At 48.5% G+C, this 18,463-nt stretch overlaps 1 protein-coding gene across 3 annotated transcripts in view; it reads right to left on the bottom strand.

Annotated features, from left to right (window-relative positions):
- The window catches only part of INCA1 (inhibitor of CDK, cyclin A1 interacting protein 1), a 1,084,285-nt gene that overhangs the window by 155,645 nt on the left and 910,177 nt on the right, over positions 1–18,463 (bottom strand). For all 3 annotated transcript variants that reach the window (XM_069605474.1, XM_069606309.1, XM_069607005.1), the window contains one exon: positions 10,340–10,548. In XM_069605474.1, the coding sequence (XP_069461575.1) occupies positions 10,340–10,548 (209 nt within the window). The remainder of the gene's footprint in view (positions 1–10,339; positions 10,549–18,463) is intronic.

Here is an 18,463-nt window from a genome sequence, read left to right as displayed (position 1 = left end):
CTCCTCCGCGTCTAGGCGCGGCTCGCGCTGGTGTTCCCCAAGCTCCTCCTCCTCAGCTCCGGCCCGTTCCGAGGCCCCGCCAGCGGTCCCTCCGCACGTCACCGTATCTTCGGATCGCAGACACCTTTAGCTTCCAGATTTCACTCCAGTGTGGAGAAAGCACTGTCCTGCAATCCCTGCTGTATTTTTGGCAAAAATCGGATCCTTTATGCGAATATTTCTGCAATTCGGCCCTGGGTCTCTCCGGAGCTTACACAGGAGCGGCCATTTTCTCCTGTGGGCAACAGCGCCTCTTCACAGAGACTTTCAAGTGGGCTACTTCCTTACGCCGGACCACTCCGTGACTTAGTATCGCTGGCTCCGCAGCTGTCTTTTACTTCAAAGTTCATTCACAGGTCTGCCTTTCCTCACGTCTCATTCACACACGCGCAACCTTCAAATGCAATACAATGTTGCTACTTTTCACTTTAACATACAACGGTCTTTCAGGTCACTTGTCCACTCAGAGGCTTTGTGTGTCTCTTTCTTGGTTTTGCGATTCCCATTTCATGAGTTAAGGCTAGTATCACACGCTTGGGCTCGCCTCCCCAACTCTGCCGTTCACCCAGCAGGGTCACTGGCATCCTTGAAACACAATGCAATCTTCACTTGTGGGATCTGGCCTTTTCTACGTGTCATTTGTGGCCTGTCGGAGGCAAAAACCTCCCATAAGGGGTTTTCGACCGCTGCTCTCATCCCGTGGTCCGTCGCACAGCTCCAGTAGGTTTGCCTTTGTCCCGGAAGCCCTGCTCATACTTGTGTTCCTTCTGCTCTGAGTGTATCTTTGAGTTCTGCCATTTATTTGTGTGAGGAGAGCTAATTGGTATCAGGTGTATGCACTTAAGAGTCAAGTGCCTGACTTTTCCTGACCCGGTTAGCTGGACATGTCCAATACGATGTGTGAAAGTTAATGTTGTTACTCTCAGTCACCCTCTTACTCTGCGCAGTGTTTGTATGTAAAAGGGGGCGGGGAGTTGGGACCTCGGAGCATCCTAAAACATAGGTTGGGTTGGATAAACAAAATAGGAGGGGGGAACCGAGTCTCACGATCGGCTGCCTCACCTCCACTCCCTGAAGACCCCTCACCCAGTTGATCCTCCCGCATTGGTCCACCCCAAGATCTGATCCAAAGGTGATGGCCATGCCCTGGCCTACTGAGAGAGAGATCCCCGGGAAGCAGCGGGTGAGACACCCTCTGGTTTATCACAGTATGCAGAGTATTAGAGAGTATTAAAGAGTTTTTAGTAGAGTTATATGGGGGACGTCTTGGTCTTTTTCTCTGCGTTAGGTTGATCCATTGAGTTAATCTGACTCTATTGAGTTTGGTGGTACGGTGTTAAAATTACTGTTAGTCTTAGCTCTATCAATTAAATTCATTTAGAGTTCCTATTAAAATGTAGCCTGATTGTTTACAGCAACTACTCTATTGCTGTACATTGTCAAGGACAGGGCAGCTTCCCAGGGATTCATGAATGCAATCGTTAGCGTTGGCGATGAACCCGCCATTCATTCGAAGTTGTTGAGCACAAAAAGACCCACGAGTTCAGCACGCTTGTTGCCCAGTGACAGGCATTGAGTGAGTAGATCTCTTAGCGTATCTACCTCACTTTTCACTTGGCATAGGAGACAAATTCTCTCTTCCCGTGGGGTATTCAGGCGTGCTCCCGTACCTATGAGGTATGGAAGTTGGTTAAAGCGTGCCATCATGAATAGCCTTCTAGTTCTAGTGCTGTGACATTTAAGTCAATAAGGCTGAAGCATACATGGAATGTAGGTTTTTTTCCACACATTCCTTTGTAGCCCGATATCCTTTTAGCAAGTCCAAATTAGTAAGAAATCCTGATTAGTGGCCTTACTGTATACTTGGGACATTAGTTTGTGAGGCTCAGATGCCCAATCGATGGTCCATTCAATTTTCTCTATGAAAAATATGAAGGAATCCCTAAATGTGTTTAATGCTTTATCTCTTCCACTCATTTCTTGGCCAATGAGGGAATAAATCTGTATTGTGGATAGTTTGTTTTCAAGACCAAGTGCCAGAGGTGCAGGGGAATATGTTTTTTTTTCTGTACATTTTAAATCGCATCCATTTTTGGTTTTGGCTAGTACGTGGCGCTTGAATGCCAACTATAAACCGAAACTATTGCATTGGAGTACAGATACAGAGAAATTGCATATGAGCAGGGACACAAAGCTTGTAGGCGAAGTTTGGTTAGTTGCACACCCATTGAATGCCTGTGGCCATGCTAATCCCTATTGCAATTCTCACCCAGTTCCTGCACCTCCCAGCTCAAAAGACCTCCTTATGGGAACTCTTTGAGCTCCCTTTAATCAAGCCTTACCATCAAACATTGCACTTGAAGTGCATGCCAGCATTTTCTCAAAGCAGTCTTCTGCGAGTTAATGACTTAATTGGTGTTGTAAACGCGCTAATGGTGTAATAAAAATATCTTAACCAGTTCTGCCTTCAGACACTTGATTTATAAGCACAATATGTGTCCTTCCCGGAAGTACTATTAAAAAGAAGCATTGGCAAAGCCAACTGTTTTGGCCTGTGTGTATGTATTAGGCCTTTGTCAGGCACTGCTAGTAGATACCCAGGTAATCGCACTATTTTGAACCTGCTACCATCAAATAGCCAGTTAATACCACAGTTTCGGACGAAATGCTCAAAAATAAAGAGCTGAATCTACTTTTATTGCGCATTCGGCTTGGTAAAAATAATCGTAGCCCATAATGCTGAAAAGGGGTTGCAGATGTTAGTTCAGTGTTATGGGCTACAGGGGTTGCGGGGGTGTCCCCTCCATACATTAAATGTACAGGGTGGGACAATTAGAGAAATTCCGAAAAAGCTTGAATTACAAAATGCAAGCAAGTCAGCTCCGCTATTTTGTAACGCGAGCTTTTCGGGAATACAATCTTTCAACGTAGATCCCTTGGCCCACCTCCTAACTCTACCTGCGAGGCTAAGAACCTCGGGGTCATCTCTGACTCCACACTTTCCTTCTCCGGCCACATCTCTGATGTCTCTAAAACGTCAAACTTCCTACTGCACCTCCTCAGAGGTATTCTGCCTTTCCTCTCCTTCCCCAAGAAGCTCACTGTCTCCCAAGCTCTGGTTCTCTCTAGGTTGTACTCATGTAACAGCCTCGTTCTAAATCTACCTGCCTCTACTCTCCGCCCTCTACAAATAATCCAGAACAGGACTGCAAGACTTGTCCTTGGCCTCAAGCCCTGGGATCGTATCTCTCCAGGTCGGAAATCTCTCTATTGGCTACCAGTGGATGCAAGGATTACATTCAAAACCCTCTGCATTGTCCACAAAGCTTTCTGGAGTCTGGGTCCAAAATAGCTTCAGCTATCCCTCCGCAAATACCTCCCCTCTCGAGCTCTTCACTCCTCTACCTCTAACTCCCGCAGGGTCAGTCGTTTTTCTAAGAAACGAGCTAGAGGTAGATCTCTGTCTTCGGCTGAGGCCTCACTCTGAGCCTCCCTGCCACTCTGAAACTTGAGGATAACCATCTCCAGTTCCAGAAGCATCCCAAGACCTTCCTCTTTGCTTCTGCCTTTGCCCCCCTGTCTCCTGCTGATCTGTTCTCCCTTGGCACTGTGCTGGCCTACCCTCTGTCTTCCAGGCCCAGGTACCTGCTCACCCTGCCACCCTCCCGCACTGCCTCTGGGCCTCCCCTTGCACTGTAGTCTGTATCTGTACCCATACAGCCCCCCCACACCTTTTTTCTTCCAGCACTTATCAGACATACCCTGTCTGCTGCCTTAACCCAGCACTTGCCACTTACTGGCTGCACTACCATTGTTTGCTACCTTTATTATTTATTTATTTACTATTATTAATATGTTTCTCCTTTGCTCCGCACTTCCCATCTCTCCCCCCCTTGCATGCACATGTCCCCTTTCCATCTCCCATGCACTTGCGCATTCTCAATGTCACTGGGCCTAGTAAGATAGTTGTTTTTGTTTTCCCTTCCCTTGCCTTGTCACGCTCTGAAACACTTGTGAACGAGTGTAATAGAAATAAAGAACAAGTTACTTACCAACTGGTAACATTCTTTCGATTGGATGTTCCTCCAACGTATTCCTCATCTTAGATGTATTCCATCCAGCTTTGCTGCTCTTCGGAATTTTTTTCGGCAGAGGGCGCCGTGCGTCGATGTCATCGAGTCGATGGTCCCTCTAAGGCCTCCGTCGAGGGTGATGTCATTGGGTGTATAAGTAGCACGCGCGGCGCCCGTTGGCCTCAGTTCTGTTTTTCCCCCTTTTTATCTTTGACCTTGTACTGTGTAGATTGTGCCGGCAGACAGGTATGAGCCTTGTGAGATTTGAGATGGCAATAACCCGGAAAAATGTACAGAGGGGTAGGCTGGGAGGGCGATGAGGAATACGTTGGAGGAACATCCATCCGAAAGAACGTTAGCAGTTGGTAAGTAACTTGTTCTTCGTTGTGTCCTCCAACGTATTCCTCATCTTAGACTCCCAAAGCAGTATGGACAATTCCTCTGGAGGAGGGGGTAGGTTTTTCGATACTCTTAGATGGCTGAGTATAGTACTGCTTTTCCAAAAGTTAGCTCCCTAGACTGGGAAGCATCCAGGTTATAGAATTCTGAGAAGGTGTGTAGCGAAGACCAAGTTGCTGCTTCGCAAATGGATCTTATTGGAACACCTCTTTGAAGGGCCGTGGAGGAGGCGATGCCTCTGGTGGAATGAGCCCTTAACCCTTCCGGAAGGTCTTTTTGAGCTAGTCTGTAGCATTCTGAAATGCAAAGCACAATCCAGCGTGAAATTGTCTGTTTTGTCACCGATTGACCCAGTTTCCTTCCTGTGTAACCTATAAACAGCTGGTCGTCCACTCTAAGTCTGGAAAGTCTAGAGATGTAAAAGCGTAAAGCTCTTTTGGATCCAACCTGTGTAATCTTTCCTCCTCCTTCGAAGGATGGGGTGGAGGATAGAATGCGGGTAAGACAATTTTCTGACTTAAGTGAAAAATCAGATATTACTTTCGGTAAAAATGATGGTTTTACCCTTAACACAACTCTGTCCTTATGGAACACAGTATAGGGTGGCCCAGAAGACAGTGCCTGCAATTCGCTCACTCTTCTTGCTGATGTTAGAGCAACAAAGAAGGCTGTTTTCCACGTTAGTAATCTTAATGGACACGTGTGCATAGGCTAAAAAGGAGCACACATCAATAATTTTAGGACTAAATTTAGATCCCAGATCGGTACTTGAAATGGGTGAGGAGGAAACACATTAGTGAGTCCTTTTAAGAATTGTATTATCAAAGGAATTTTGAAGTAGGATCATTCTTCCGACGAGCGCTTGAAAATGGAAAGTGCCGCAAGGTAACCTTTTATTGTTCCAATATTCAGACCTCAATGTGCTAGGGTCAGAAGGAAAGATAATACTTCCGGAATAGAACATAGAAAAGGATCGACATTCTTTTCCCTGCACCAGTTGCAAAACCTTTTCCAACGGCAACGGTATAGAGACTTTGTTGCTGGCCTTCTTGCCGAAATCAACACCTCCATAACGTCATCTGGAAGGTTCCAATCGCTGTATCTCAGCCTTTCAGATACCAAGCATGAAGGATGAGCGATTTGACCTCTAGATGGAGAACCTGACCTTTCATTTGAGAGAGAAGGTTCTCTCTCTGAGGAAGACGTACTGGAGGGCAGATGGACATGTCTAGAAGGTCCGGGTACCACGTTCTCCTGGCCCAATCCGGGGCAATTAGGATCATGCGGCTCCGAAACCTTCCCAGCCTCCTGATGACCTGAGGAATGACGGGAATCGGAGGGAACGCGTACAATAGTGGGAAATTCCACTCCAGCACGAACGCGTCCCACAGGGCTCCTCTCGGGGGAAATTCCCTTGAACAATACCTTTCGCATTTTCGGTTGATTCCGGTTGCAAACAGGTCTACTTGAGGGGTTCCCCAAAGGGCGAAGATCTCTTGAATGACTTCCTGAGCCAGTTCCCATTCGTTGGATACCCTGCTCTGCCTGCTCAGAGCATCTGCCGTCATATTCTCTTCCCCGGCTAGATGAATTGCCGTTAAAGAGATTCCCTCCTGAATCGCCCAATACCAGAGCTGCATTGCTTCTCTGCACAGGGGTAGTGACCCCACGCCTCCTCTTTTGTTTAGGTAGTGCATGGCCACTGTGTTGTCCGTCATTATCAGGACATTCTTTCCCCTGATAGATGGCAGGAATGCCTTCAGCGCTAGCCTGATTGCCCTCAGCTCTAAAAGGTTGATATGTAGTTTGGACTCCGATGGAGATCAACGACCGCTGATTGTCAAATCGTTGGCATGAGTTCCCCACCCCAGGAGTGAAGCGTCCGCCACTACTGTGATCTCCGGCCATGGTTGCCAAAAGGTTCTCCTTTTAGGATGTTCTCTGTACAAGTCTACCATAGAAGGTCTTGTCTGACCTTGTTCGGAATCTGAAGAAGATCTGTCATTTGACCCGAGAACTGGGACCACTGAGTCTTTAGGGCCCATTGAAGGGATCTCATCCTCAAGCGTGCCTCTGGCACCAGAAAGATGTAGGATGCCATGAGGCCGAGCAACCTTAAAAAGTCGTAAGCCTGGAGATTTTGGGCATTTTGGAATTTGGAAACCATCTGAAGAATGTCTTGAGCCCTCGACTTGGGAGGCGAGCTCTTTCTCAAGGACGTGTCTAATACAGCCCCTATGTACTGAAGCTGTTGGGAAGGTGTCATCTGTGACTTCTTGAAATTGAGGGAGAAGCCCAGTTTGTGGAGGAAGTGGCAGGTGACTTTCAGATGATCCAGTGCTTGCTCAGCAGAAGGCGCTCTGATCAACCAATCGCCCAGGTAGGGGTAGACATGAATCCCCCCTCTCCTGAGGTGCACTGCCACCACTACCATTAACTTGGTGAAGACCCTCGGGGCGGAGGTCAACCCGAATGGCAGGACTCGAAACTGATAGTGTGAGTCGCCAACTACGAACCTTAGGTATTTTCTGTGTTTGAGATGAATCGGCACATGAAAATAGGCATCCTGGAGGTCCAATGACACCAACCAGTCCTGGCGTTGAAGGGCCTGAAGGATCTGAGAAAGGGTAACCATCTTAAACTTGTCCTTCCTGAGGAACTTGTTCAAGTTTCTTAAGTCCAAGATGGGTCTCAGTCCTCCCTCCTTTTTGGGGATCAAAAAATACGGGGAGTACCAACCCTTGTTCCTCTCCGCTGCAGGTACTGGTTCTATAGCACCTTTCTCCAGCAGGGTTAGAACTTCCTGCTGTAGGAGCAGGTTTGAAAGTTTCAACGGGTGCCTCCCTGGTGGATTGCTTTGAGGTTGCTTTAGAAAAGGAAGGCAATAGACTTGGGCTATTATTTCTAGAGCCCAAACATCTGAAGTAATGGCTCGCCATTCTTGCAGATGCTGCGACAGCCTGCTTCCTACAGGTGTGTTGTGGTGCAAGTCCTCAAAGTGGTTTTGTGGCGGATTTTTCAGCTGCTGATGGCAAAGAGGCTGCAGCTGGCTTAGCACGTTTTCCTTGTCCACCACGAGTGGCCTTTCTTTGGCCCCTTTGACTGGTCATTCCTCTCGTCTTCCCGTATGAGGTGTAATAACGATAGGATCATCCCCTCCATGATTGCCCTTGCGCACGAAAAGGCTGAGGTTGCCTAATAGCAGCTCCTAAGGATTTTGCCGCTGCTTTTGAGGTCTGCAACCTCTCAAGGCTCTCGTCAGCCTTGTTGCCAAAAAGGTGAGACCCGTCAAAAGGCATATTCAGGAGGCGGTTCTGTACGTCCGGTGCAAAACCCGACTTCCGTAACCACGCAAACCTGCGCATTACCGTGCTAGTGCCCATGGACCTGCTTACACTATCCGCAGTGTCCAATCTAGATTGAAGGGCTCCTGCATGGCCTCCTTTCCATCTCTAACGATGGCTAGGAAACCTTCCCTTTCTTCCCCTTCTGGTATGTGCTCTGCCGCCATTGCGATGCACTCCCATAGAGTGTACGAAAATTTTGCCAAGGCACATGTGGAGTTGGCAGATTTTAATGCCATGCTCCCGGCTGAAAATACCTTCCGTGCCCAACCATCCACACGCTTATCGTCCCTGTCTGGAGGGATAGACGGGTACGCAAGTTTGTTGGAAGCTGTGGCTGCTTGTATGACCAAACTCTCGGGAGTTGGATGTTTTGACAAATAGCCGGGGTCGCTACTGGCTGGGCGGTATTTTGATGCAAAGGATTTATTTACCGGAGGAATAGAATCCGGAGTTTCCCAATTCTTGGCCACCCTGTTTTGTAAGGCTACATGAAAAGGTAGTACTGGGTCTTCAGTGGGACCATGGTCCAAGATGTCTGTTAAATCGTCCTGGACGAATTGGGCTGGTGGTCTAGCCCATCCCAAGTAGTCTACCACCTTGGTCATTAACTGACGGTAAGATGGACTGGCATGCTCTCCTGGATCTGGTCTACCGAAGTCATTCTCAGGAGAGGTGTCAATGCCACTTGCATTGTGTAAAGACTCCCCCAAATCCCTCATTCTGCTTTCCTCTCAGATCAAGCATTCTGGGACATTTGGGGTGCCATACTCCAATCCAAAAGGTACATTTTCCTCCTCAGATCTCTCCTGTTCCTCAAAAATTGAGGTCAAGGATTTGAAAAACTCCTTCCTAGGGAGAGGCTTGAAAACCTTCTCTGGGAGAGGAGGAGGAAGAGGTGTAGTACCAGGCTCTGAAGGAATTACATGTTTTTTTTAACTTTTTCCTTCTCTTTTTCTGGCTGCCCTGGCTTGGTTGGAGCCTTTGGCGCCGAGGGTTTCAGCGTCGACGTTGATAAAGGCGTCGACGGCGTAGATGACATAGTGGTCGTCGACAGGGTCTGCTTCGAGGGCGTCGAGGCGGCCTTCTACGGTTTCCCCTTAGAGGTGTGATAGGTCTCGGACGGCGTCAGTGATCTCGAGCGGTCGACTCAACTCGAGCGTTTATCGCTCAGCGTCCTGGAAGGTTCCCTATCCTTCCTTTTACGATCACCCAGACTCGAGGGCGCGCGAGTGTCGGAGCGATGACGCTCCCCGCCAGTTTCCGATGAAGGCGCGGACCGAGGCTTCGCCTTCTCAAACACCTCCATCATTTTGACCCTGAATGCTTCCCACTCTTCGGTAGACGAATGTTTTGTGGGGCATTTCATTTTCAGAGACTCGTCCTACGGCGAGGTGGAGGGAGACCTATGGCGTCGTTTCTTCGACTTTTTCGACGAAGACGACGAGCGATGAGAATCGCTTCGGGATCTAGATCGATGCCTTTCGCGTCGAGGAGATTTTTCCCCATGGGGTCTCGACTCGACGCTAGAGGCTTTTCGATCCTTCCGACCTACCTGTAGCTTTCCTCTCCTTTCTCAGAAGGCCTTCCCCGTCATCGCCTGACACATTTCGAACAGGCCTCCATGTCATGGCCTTCCCCCGAGACACCACAAACACTCGCGGTGCGGGTCCGTGATCGACATTTTTGAGCTGCACGACTTGCATTTCTTAAAACCCGATCTCGGGGTTGTGGTCGGCGTTGACGACGAGGACATAATTACTTCTCGTTATATTATATTTCTTAACAGAACTCGAGGCGCGCTGAATGTCCGAAGCAACGCACTGCGGAAAAACGGAACTGAGGCCAACGGGCGGCGCGCGTGAAACTTATACACCCGATGACGTCACCCTCGACGGAGGCCTTCGAGGGACCATCGACTCAACGACATCGACGCACGGCGCCCTCTGCCGAAAAAATGTCCGAAGAGCAACGTTGGAGGACACAATCCAATCGAAATATCAATATCAATACTACTACGACAGTGCCTGGCAAGTGCCTTATCCATACCTACACAAAAGCCCAAACTGTTGGCATTGCTAACGCTTGTTTGAATATAGAATGCACTTTACAAATGTGCTGAAATGCTGCCTGTTTGCACACAGAGGAGCTAAAAGAGGGTATTTAAATGTACACTCCCTTGCAGACCAGGGCGTTTCTTTGGCACAAATGATGAGATGGGCTAGCTAGCGTATCTCATCATTTGGACCCAAAAAAGATTTCAGAATGTGCCCCAATGAGTTGAGGCACTAATGCATCCCATTTGTCTCTAATAGACCAACAATTTGGTATTCGTGTGATATATGTGTCTTTGAGCAAATCTTTAATTAATCAATCAATCAATTAATCACATTCAGAATTTCTCATGTGCGGAAAAGGCACTTCTTGCAACCTCATGCATATTAAACTCAGTAAGCGTTTCAAATAAACGGAAAAAGATCTTACTGGTCAATGGTGCTTTGTCTTCTCTTAAGATCTTCTAGATGGTAGCACACAGACATCACTTGTCTATTGTGAGTTTTTTTACCCTTCCGCTTGCCTTTCTTCCTACTGCAAAGCTCTGCAGGGGAAGGGAGTCTTTCATACCTGGAGAGCATTTGTAGCGAGATTGCATCTGGGAGAGAATCGGGCCTCTGAACTGCACAACTAGACATCTAGGAACAAAGGATAAACATGGCTGATCTTTCATCTGACTAGTTACTCGAATAATATATTTGGTCAGTTGAGAAATAAGATACAAATGTAGGTGGAATGGTTCAGAAGAGCAAGTTACTTACCAACTGTAACGTTATTTCAACTGGATGTTCCTCCCACGTATTCCTCATCTTAGATATCTGTATTCCTCATCTTAGATATCTTGTCTCCCAGCTCCGCTGCTTCGAAATTCTTTTTTCACCATAGAGCGCTGTGCTCGAAGCCGCGGAGTGGTAGTACCTCGAGGACCGCTGTCGAGCATCGAAATCATCCGCAGTATAAAGGGCTCGAGCCGCGTCCATTAGCTCAGTTCTGTTTTTACGGTGTTAATGGTCGCATCAGTTGATAATGCTTTCAAAGTCCTTTGGCTCTTAAGGAAGTTCAAGTGCAATTGGCCTAAACTGTACGGAGAGGTAGGTTGGGAGGGTCGATGAGGAATATGTGGGAGGAACATCCAATCGAAAGAACGTTACAGTTGGTAAGTAACTTGTTCTTCGAATGGATTCTGTCCTCCTATGTATTTCTCATATTAGTTAGGCTCCCAAAGCAGTAAGCATTTGGAGGAGGGAGTACAAGTAATTTCAATCATGGATGAATGAAGGACAGCATTTGCAAATAAGCCTCCTTGATATGATGCAGAGTTCAAGCAGTAATGCTTCACAAAAGTGTGCATTGACGACCAGGTGGCCGCAGCACAAATATCCTGCACCGGAACACCCCTCTGAAGAGTCGTTGAAGTTGCCATGCCCCTGGTTGAATGAGCCCTTTGCCCATCTGGAGGCTCCTTCCCAGCCAATTTGTAGCACTCCGAGATTGCTAGAATTATCCATCTGGATAGAGTTTGCTCTCCAAGGCCCTATTTGTGTCCAGTATATCCAACAAATAGTTGGTTACATTGTCGGAAATTTGCCAGTCTAGAAATATAGAAACTGAGAGCCCTTTTTGGGTCCAGTCTGTGCAATCTCTCCTCCTCTATACTTGCATGTGGAGGTGGGTAAAAAGAAGGTAAGGTAATCTTCTGTGACAGGTGGAAATCAGAGACTATTTTAGGTAAGAAGGATGGCTTAAACCTTAGAATGACCTTGTTCCTATGGAAAATGGTGTGAGGAGGCTTACAAGAGAGTGCCTGCAACTCGCTCACCCTGCGGGCTGATGTTATAGCCACTAGCAAAATTGTTTTCAAAGTGAGGAGCCTTAACGGCCAAGAAGAACAAGTTACTTCTTACCTTGTGACGTTCTTTCGACGGGATTTTCTTCCGACGTATTCCTTATCTTTGATAATACGTTTCCAGCTTGCTGGCCTCAGAAATTTTTTCTGTAGAGGGTGCTGCGCGTCGACGTCCGCCGAGTCGATGTCCCTCGACGGCCACCGTATCGGCATCGACGTCACCATGCCCATAAATAGCCACGCACGGCGTCCGTTGCTCAGTTCCATTTTGTAGCATAAGAAAAGTCATGCCTGAATTGGTTATTGACCTTGAAGGAGCGTAAACTGCAACCACAAGGGAAGTATTACTGCGGGGATGGATGGGAGGGGCGATAAGGAATACGTCGGAGGAACATCCCGTCGAAAGAACGTTACAAGGTAAGAAGTAACTTGTTCTTCGAAGGGATTGTGTCCTCCGACGTATTCCTTATCTTTGATAGACTCCCATAGCAGTGGCATGTAATTGGAGGTGGGAGTAAGACTGTTATGTATCCCTTTAGGGATGGACCGAATGTAATACGGCCTTGCCAAATCTGGTCTCTTGACTAGTGGAGGAATCCAAGTTGTAAAATTTTGTGAATGTATGTGCGGACGACCATGTGGCAGCCTCACATATATCTCTGACCGGTACCCCTCTTTGGAGAGCCGAAGAGGCTGCGATACCCCTGGTTGAATGAGCCCTACGATTTTGGGGTGGCTCTTTCCCTGCCAGTTTGTAACATTCCAGAATGGCCAAAATAATCCACATGGAAATGGTTTGTTTTGTTATGGGTAGTCCCAACTTGTGACCTGAGTATCCTACAAACAGTTGGTCTGCTTGCCTGATCCTAGCCATTCTGCTGATGTAAAAGCTGAGAGCTCGCCTTAGGTCCAGCCTATGTAGCCTTTCTTCCTCTTTCCCAGGATGGGGAGGAGGGTAGAACGAGGGTAAGATAATTTTCTGAGTAATATGAAATTCAGAAACCACCTTTGGGATGAAATTAGGCTTCACCTGTAGGACAACTTTGTCCTTGTAGAAAATTGTATGTGGGGGTTTACAAGAGAGAGCTTGTAGCTCGCTCACCCTCCTAGCAGATGTTAGTGCTACTAATAGGACAGTTTTAAGCGTGAGAAATCTCAGCGAACAAGAGTGAAGTGGTTCGAATGGGGTGCCCATTAGGAAGTTTAAGACTAAATTTAAGTCCCGTAAGGGAACCTGGAATGGTTTTGGAGGATAAACATTAGTTAATCCTTTAAGAAATTGTATCACTAGAGGTAGTTTGAAATACGATGGTTCCTCCGCCGTGCGCTTGACGATTGAAAGCGCTGCGAGATAGCCTTTTACAGTGCCAACTTGAAGGCCTGAGTTTGCCACGTAGAGTAGAAACGATAAGACCGTTGGTGTACCACATGAAAACGGGTCGATATTCTCTTCCCTACACCAGCTGCAAAATTTGTTCCAACGGCAGCGGTATAAAGACTTTGTTGCTGGCCTTCTGGCCGAAAGCAACTCCTCCATGACGTCATCAGGGAGATCCCAATCCTTGTACCTCATCCTTTCAGAAGCCGAGCGTGAAGGTTGAGGGTTCTGGTGTCTGGATGGAGAACCTGACCTCCCTTCTGCGAGAGAAGATTCTCTTTGAGTGGAAGACGGATTGGAGGGCAGATGGACATATCTAGAAGGTCCGGGTACCACGTTCTCCTGGCCCAGTCCGGGGGAATTAGGATCATGGTTTTCCGGAATCTTCTGAACCGCCTGATCATTTGAGGAATAACAGGGACTGGTGGGAACGCGTAAAGGAGTGGAAACTCCCAGTCCACTACGAACGTGTCTCCTAGAGCTCCTCTCGGGGGGAAATTCCCTTGAACAGAACAGATTGCACTTCCTGTTGGTGCTTGTGGCGAACAGATCCACCTGAGGGGTTGCCCAAAGGGCGAAGATCTCTTGAAGGACTTCCTGAGCTAGCTCCCACTAGTGACAGACTGTGCTCTGCCTGCTCAGAGCGTCCGCTGTCAAGTTCTTCTCTCCGGCTAGGTGGACTGCTGATAGAGAGATTCCTTCCCGAATTGCCCAAAACCAGAGCTGCATTGCCTCTCGACACAGTGGCAGTGACCCTACGCCTCCTCTTTTGTTGAGGTAGTGCTTGGCCACCGTGTTGTCCGTCATTATCAGGACATTTCTCCCCTGTACTGATGGCAGGAAAGCTTTCAGCGCTAGTCTGATCGCTCTCAGCTCCAATAGGTTGATGTGTAGTCTGGACTACGATGGAGACCAACGACCGCTGATGGTCAAGTCGTTGGCATGGGCTCCCCACCCCGTGAGTGAGGCGTCTGTGACTACTGTTATCTCCGGCCATGGTTGTCAAAACAGTTCTCCTTTCAAGCTGTTCTCTGGATAGGCCCACCATTGAAGGTCGCGGGCTACTTTTTCCGGAATCCAGAGGTGATCTGTCATTCTCCATGAGAATTGCGACCACTGAGTTCTCAGTGCCCACTGAAGAGATCTCATTCTCAGGCGAGCCTCTGGCACAAGGAAGATGCAGGTTGCCATGAGGCCTAGGAACCTCAAAAAGTCGAAGGCTGGGAGACGTTGGGCATTTTGAAACTTGTTGACTATCTGCAGAATATCTTGAGCCCTCACCTCTGGTGGCAAGGCTTTTCCCAGGGAAGTGTCCAGGACCGCTCCAATGAACTGGTGTCTCTGTGATGGTATCATCTGTGACTTCTTTAAATTGAGGGCAAAGCCCAGTTTGTGAAGGAAGTGGCAGACATAATCTAGCTGGGTCTGAGCTTGTTCCGAAGATACAGCCCTGATCAGCCAATCGTCCAGGTAGGGGTAGACGTGGATCTCTTCCCTCCTTAGACTCGCAGCCACTACCGACATTAGCTTGGTGAAGACCCTCGGGGCGGAGGTCAGCCCAAATGGCAGAACTCGACAATGATAATGAGAGTCGCCAATTGCGTACCTCAGGTATTTCCTGTGTTTGTGATGGATTAGCACAGGGAAATAAGCATCCTGAAGGTCCAGAGATACCAGCCAGTCCTGGAGCTGGAGGGCCTGAAGGATCTGAGAGAGAGTTACCATCTTGAACTTGTCCTTCCTGAGGAACTTGTTCAATTCTCGTAAGTCCCGGATGGGTCTCAGTGTTCCGTCCTTCTTTGGTATGAGAAAGTAGGGGGAAGTACCAGCTCTTGTTCCTGTCCGCTACAGGTACCGGTTCTATGGCACCTTTCTCTAGCAGGTCTATAATTTCCTGCAAGAGGAGCGGATCTGGAACTTTTAGAGAGCTGTTCCCCAGTGGATGACTCTGAGGGATGTGTAGAAAGGGTAGGCAGTAACCCTGGGCAACTGTCTCCAATGCCCAAGCATCTGACGTTATAGCCTGCCATTGCGTCAGATGGTGAGTTAACCTGCCCCCTACAGGTATCTTGTGTGGAAAGACCTCAGTGTGGTTTGGGGGCGTCTGATGCCGAGGGTAAAGAGACACCTGCTGCTGCTACGGCCTTAGTACCTTTGACCCGTCCACCTTAGGTGGATCTCCTTTGGCCTCTTTGAGCTGGCTGTCCTCTGCCTTTCCCGAATGCGGAATAATAGCGAAAGGACTTTCCTCTCCCAGAGGTTCCTGAGGGGCGAAAAGGAGTTTGGCGGATAGCAGCTCCTAAAGATTTTTCTGCTGCTTTAGAGGTCTGCAACTTTTCCAGACTGCCATCAGCCTTTTTTCCGAATAATGAAGAGCCGTCAAAGGGCATATTGAAAAGTCTGGCCTGTATATCTGGAGCAAAGCCAGACTTTCGCAACCACGCATGCCTGTGGATTGTTGTACTTGCCGCCATGGCCCTGCTAATACTGTCAGCGGAATCGATGCCAGTTTGAAGTGACTCGCACATGGCATCTTTTCCATCTTTAATAATGTTAAGGAAGGCTTCCTTTTCCTCTCCTTCGGGTATGCAGTCAGCCGCTGATGAAGCACACTCCCACAGTGTGTGACTGAACCTGGCGAGCGTACAGGTGGCGTTGATGGACTTCAACGCCATACTACAAGCAGAGAAGACTTTCTTTGCCATAGAATCGTACCTCTTGTTGTCTCTATCTTGTGGGACAGTAGGGTAAGCAGTCCTGCTGCTTGATGAAGTTGCCGCTTGGACCACCAGGCTCTCTGGAGTCGGGTGTTTCGATAAGTATTCAGGGTCAGCAGCAGCTACCCTATACTTGGCTGATAATCTTTTATTGACAGCAGGGATAACTTCAGGAGTTTCCCAGTTAGATGCCATTTTTCTTTGTAAGGCTGTAGTATGGAAGGGGACCACAGGATCCTCCTGTGGACCTTTGTCTAATATGTCTGTCAGGTCATCCTGTTGAAAAACAGGCGAAGGCGCAGACCAACCCATGAATTCAATAATTCTTGCCATCAGGGTTCTATAGGGTGTTTCGGCATGTTCCCCTGGGTCTGGCTTAACAAAATCCACTTCTGGGGAAGTGTCCAGCCCACTTGCCTCATGTAATGACTCCTGTAGGTCTTTCAACCTTCTTTCCTCAGAGGTGAAATCCTCTGAAACAGGTAGTGTGGTCCTCTGCAACTCGAAGGTTTCCTGGTCAGAATCTTCCCCTTCTTCATAAATTCAAGATAATCCAGGATACTCTGACCTCTGAAATGGTATAAAACCCATTTCTAAGGCAGTAGGAGCCAAATTTGACATTATTGGGCGAGAAAACATCGATGTCGTCGACACCGATGTAACAGGCTTCGAAGGCGCCGAAAAAAGCGTCGAGAAAACCGGAAGAGGCCTCGAAGAACTCGAGAGGATCGGGATCCTACTCGAGGACATCGACGACCGTCTCGGCGTCGTGCTGGAGGCTCTTGGAATCACCGTTGGCTGTGGAGTAGCCGTGGTCTTCTCTTTCATCGGCGTCGATGTCGGCGTCGACGATGGCGCGAGTCGATCAACCGATGCGTCGAAGAACCCTTCGACAACGGCGTCGATCCATGCGAAGGGATCTTCGACGACCGCGTCGAAGACGGTGCCTTCTTACCCGATGGCCCGTGGCGCTCTCGGGTGGAATGTTTCGCCGGGTGCTGGGACTCGCGGCGTTTTGATTTTTTGGGTTTTTCACCCGGGGTATCACCCTCAGCTGTCTTCGAGGGGGGCGAGGCCGCTTTCTCGAAGACGCTTAACATTTTCTTCCTGAATTCCTCCCACTCAGCCTGAGAGCTGTGTTTTGTGGTGCAGGAGACTCTTTCTGGGGAAACAGAAGACGACGAGGAAGGGGATCTTCGATGTCTCTTCTTTGAGTGTCTTGATCACGACGAATGGTGGGAGCTACTTCGAGATCTAGATGGGAATGTTTTCGACGGTGAGGAGACGAATGCCTCGACTCAGCCAAAGAAACTTTCGAGGAGGTTTTGCCCTTGCGCTCCTTCAAGGCTTTCGCCGTCATGGCTCGGCTCCCAAGCACCACAAGCAGATCCTGTGTGGATCCGTTGTCGACATTTTTTTTACCGCAGTCTCAACATTTTTTGAAGCCGGATCACAGCGTTGTCGGTTCCGATGAAGATGCCATCGAGAACGAGTTGGTATTCGAGTAGATGTAGATTAGATTATCTGACTGAACTGAGCAACGATGTTCCGAGGCCCCACGAAGCGTGGAAAAACGGAACTGAGCAACGGACGCCACGCGTGGCTATTTATGGGCAGGGTGACGTTGGCGCCGATACAGTGGCCGTCGAGGGACATCGACTCGGCGGACGTCGACGCGCAGCGCCCTCTACAGAAAGGATTTCTGAGGCCAGCGAGCTGGAAACGTATTATCAAAGATAAGGAATACGTTGGGGGACACAATCCCTTCGAATGTAAAGGCTCAAAAGGGGCACACATTAGAAACTTTAATACTAAATTTAAATCTCAGGTGGGACCCTGAAAAGGCGTTGCATGGTACACATTTATCAGTCCTTTTAGAAACTGGGTAACTAAAGGCATTTTAAAATAAGAAACTTCTTTTGGGGAGTGCTTGAAGATAGATAGCGCTGCTAAATATCCTTTAATAGTGCCAACTTGGAGCCCCAAATTGGCTACGTGTAAAAGGAAAGAAAGTACTGTCAGAGTATTACATAAGATTGGGTCCACATTCTTATCCCTGCATCAGATACTGAACTTGTTCCAACGACACCGATACAGGGATTTTGTTGCTAGTCTCCTGGCCGAAAGCAAAATCTCCATTACGTCATCCGGGAGGTCCCAATCCTTATAGCTCAGCCTTTCAGAAACCAATCGTGAAGGCGAGTGTCTTGAACTCTGGATAGAGAACCCGACCTTCCTCTTGCGAGAGAAGATCCTCTCTTTGTGGAAGACGTATTGGAGGGCAGATGGACATGTCCAGAAGGTCCGGGTACCACGTCCTCCTGGCCCAATCCGGGGCAATTAGGATCATGGTTTTCCTGAACTTTCTCAACCTCCTGATTACATGAGGAATCACAGGGACTGGAGAAAACGCGTATAGGAGGGGAAATACCCAGTCCACCACGAACGCGTCCCTTAGAGCTCCTCTTGGGGGAAATTCCCTTGCGCAGTACAGTTCGCACTTCCGGTTGGTCCACTTGAGGGGTTCCCCAAAGGGCGAAAATCTCCAGAAGGACTTCCTGAGCTAGTTCCCACTCGTGGGACACTATGCTCTGCCTGCTCAGAGGGCCCGC

This window comes from Ambystoma mexicanum, chromosome 1p (assembly GCF_040938575.1).
Source record: "Ambystoma mexicanum isolate Mex_15411 chromosome 1p, UKY_AmexF1_1, whole genome shotgun sequence".
Taxonomy (NCBI): Eukaryota; Metazoa; Chordata; class Amphibia; order Caudata; family Ambystomatidae; genus Ambystoma; species Ambystoma mexicanum.
The sequence above is the reverse complement of the archived record's forward strand: the minus strand, read 5'-3'. Positions and strand labels throughout refer to the sequence as shown.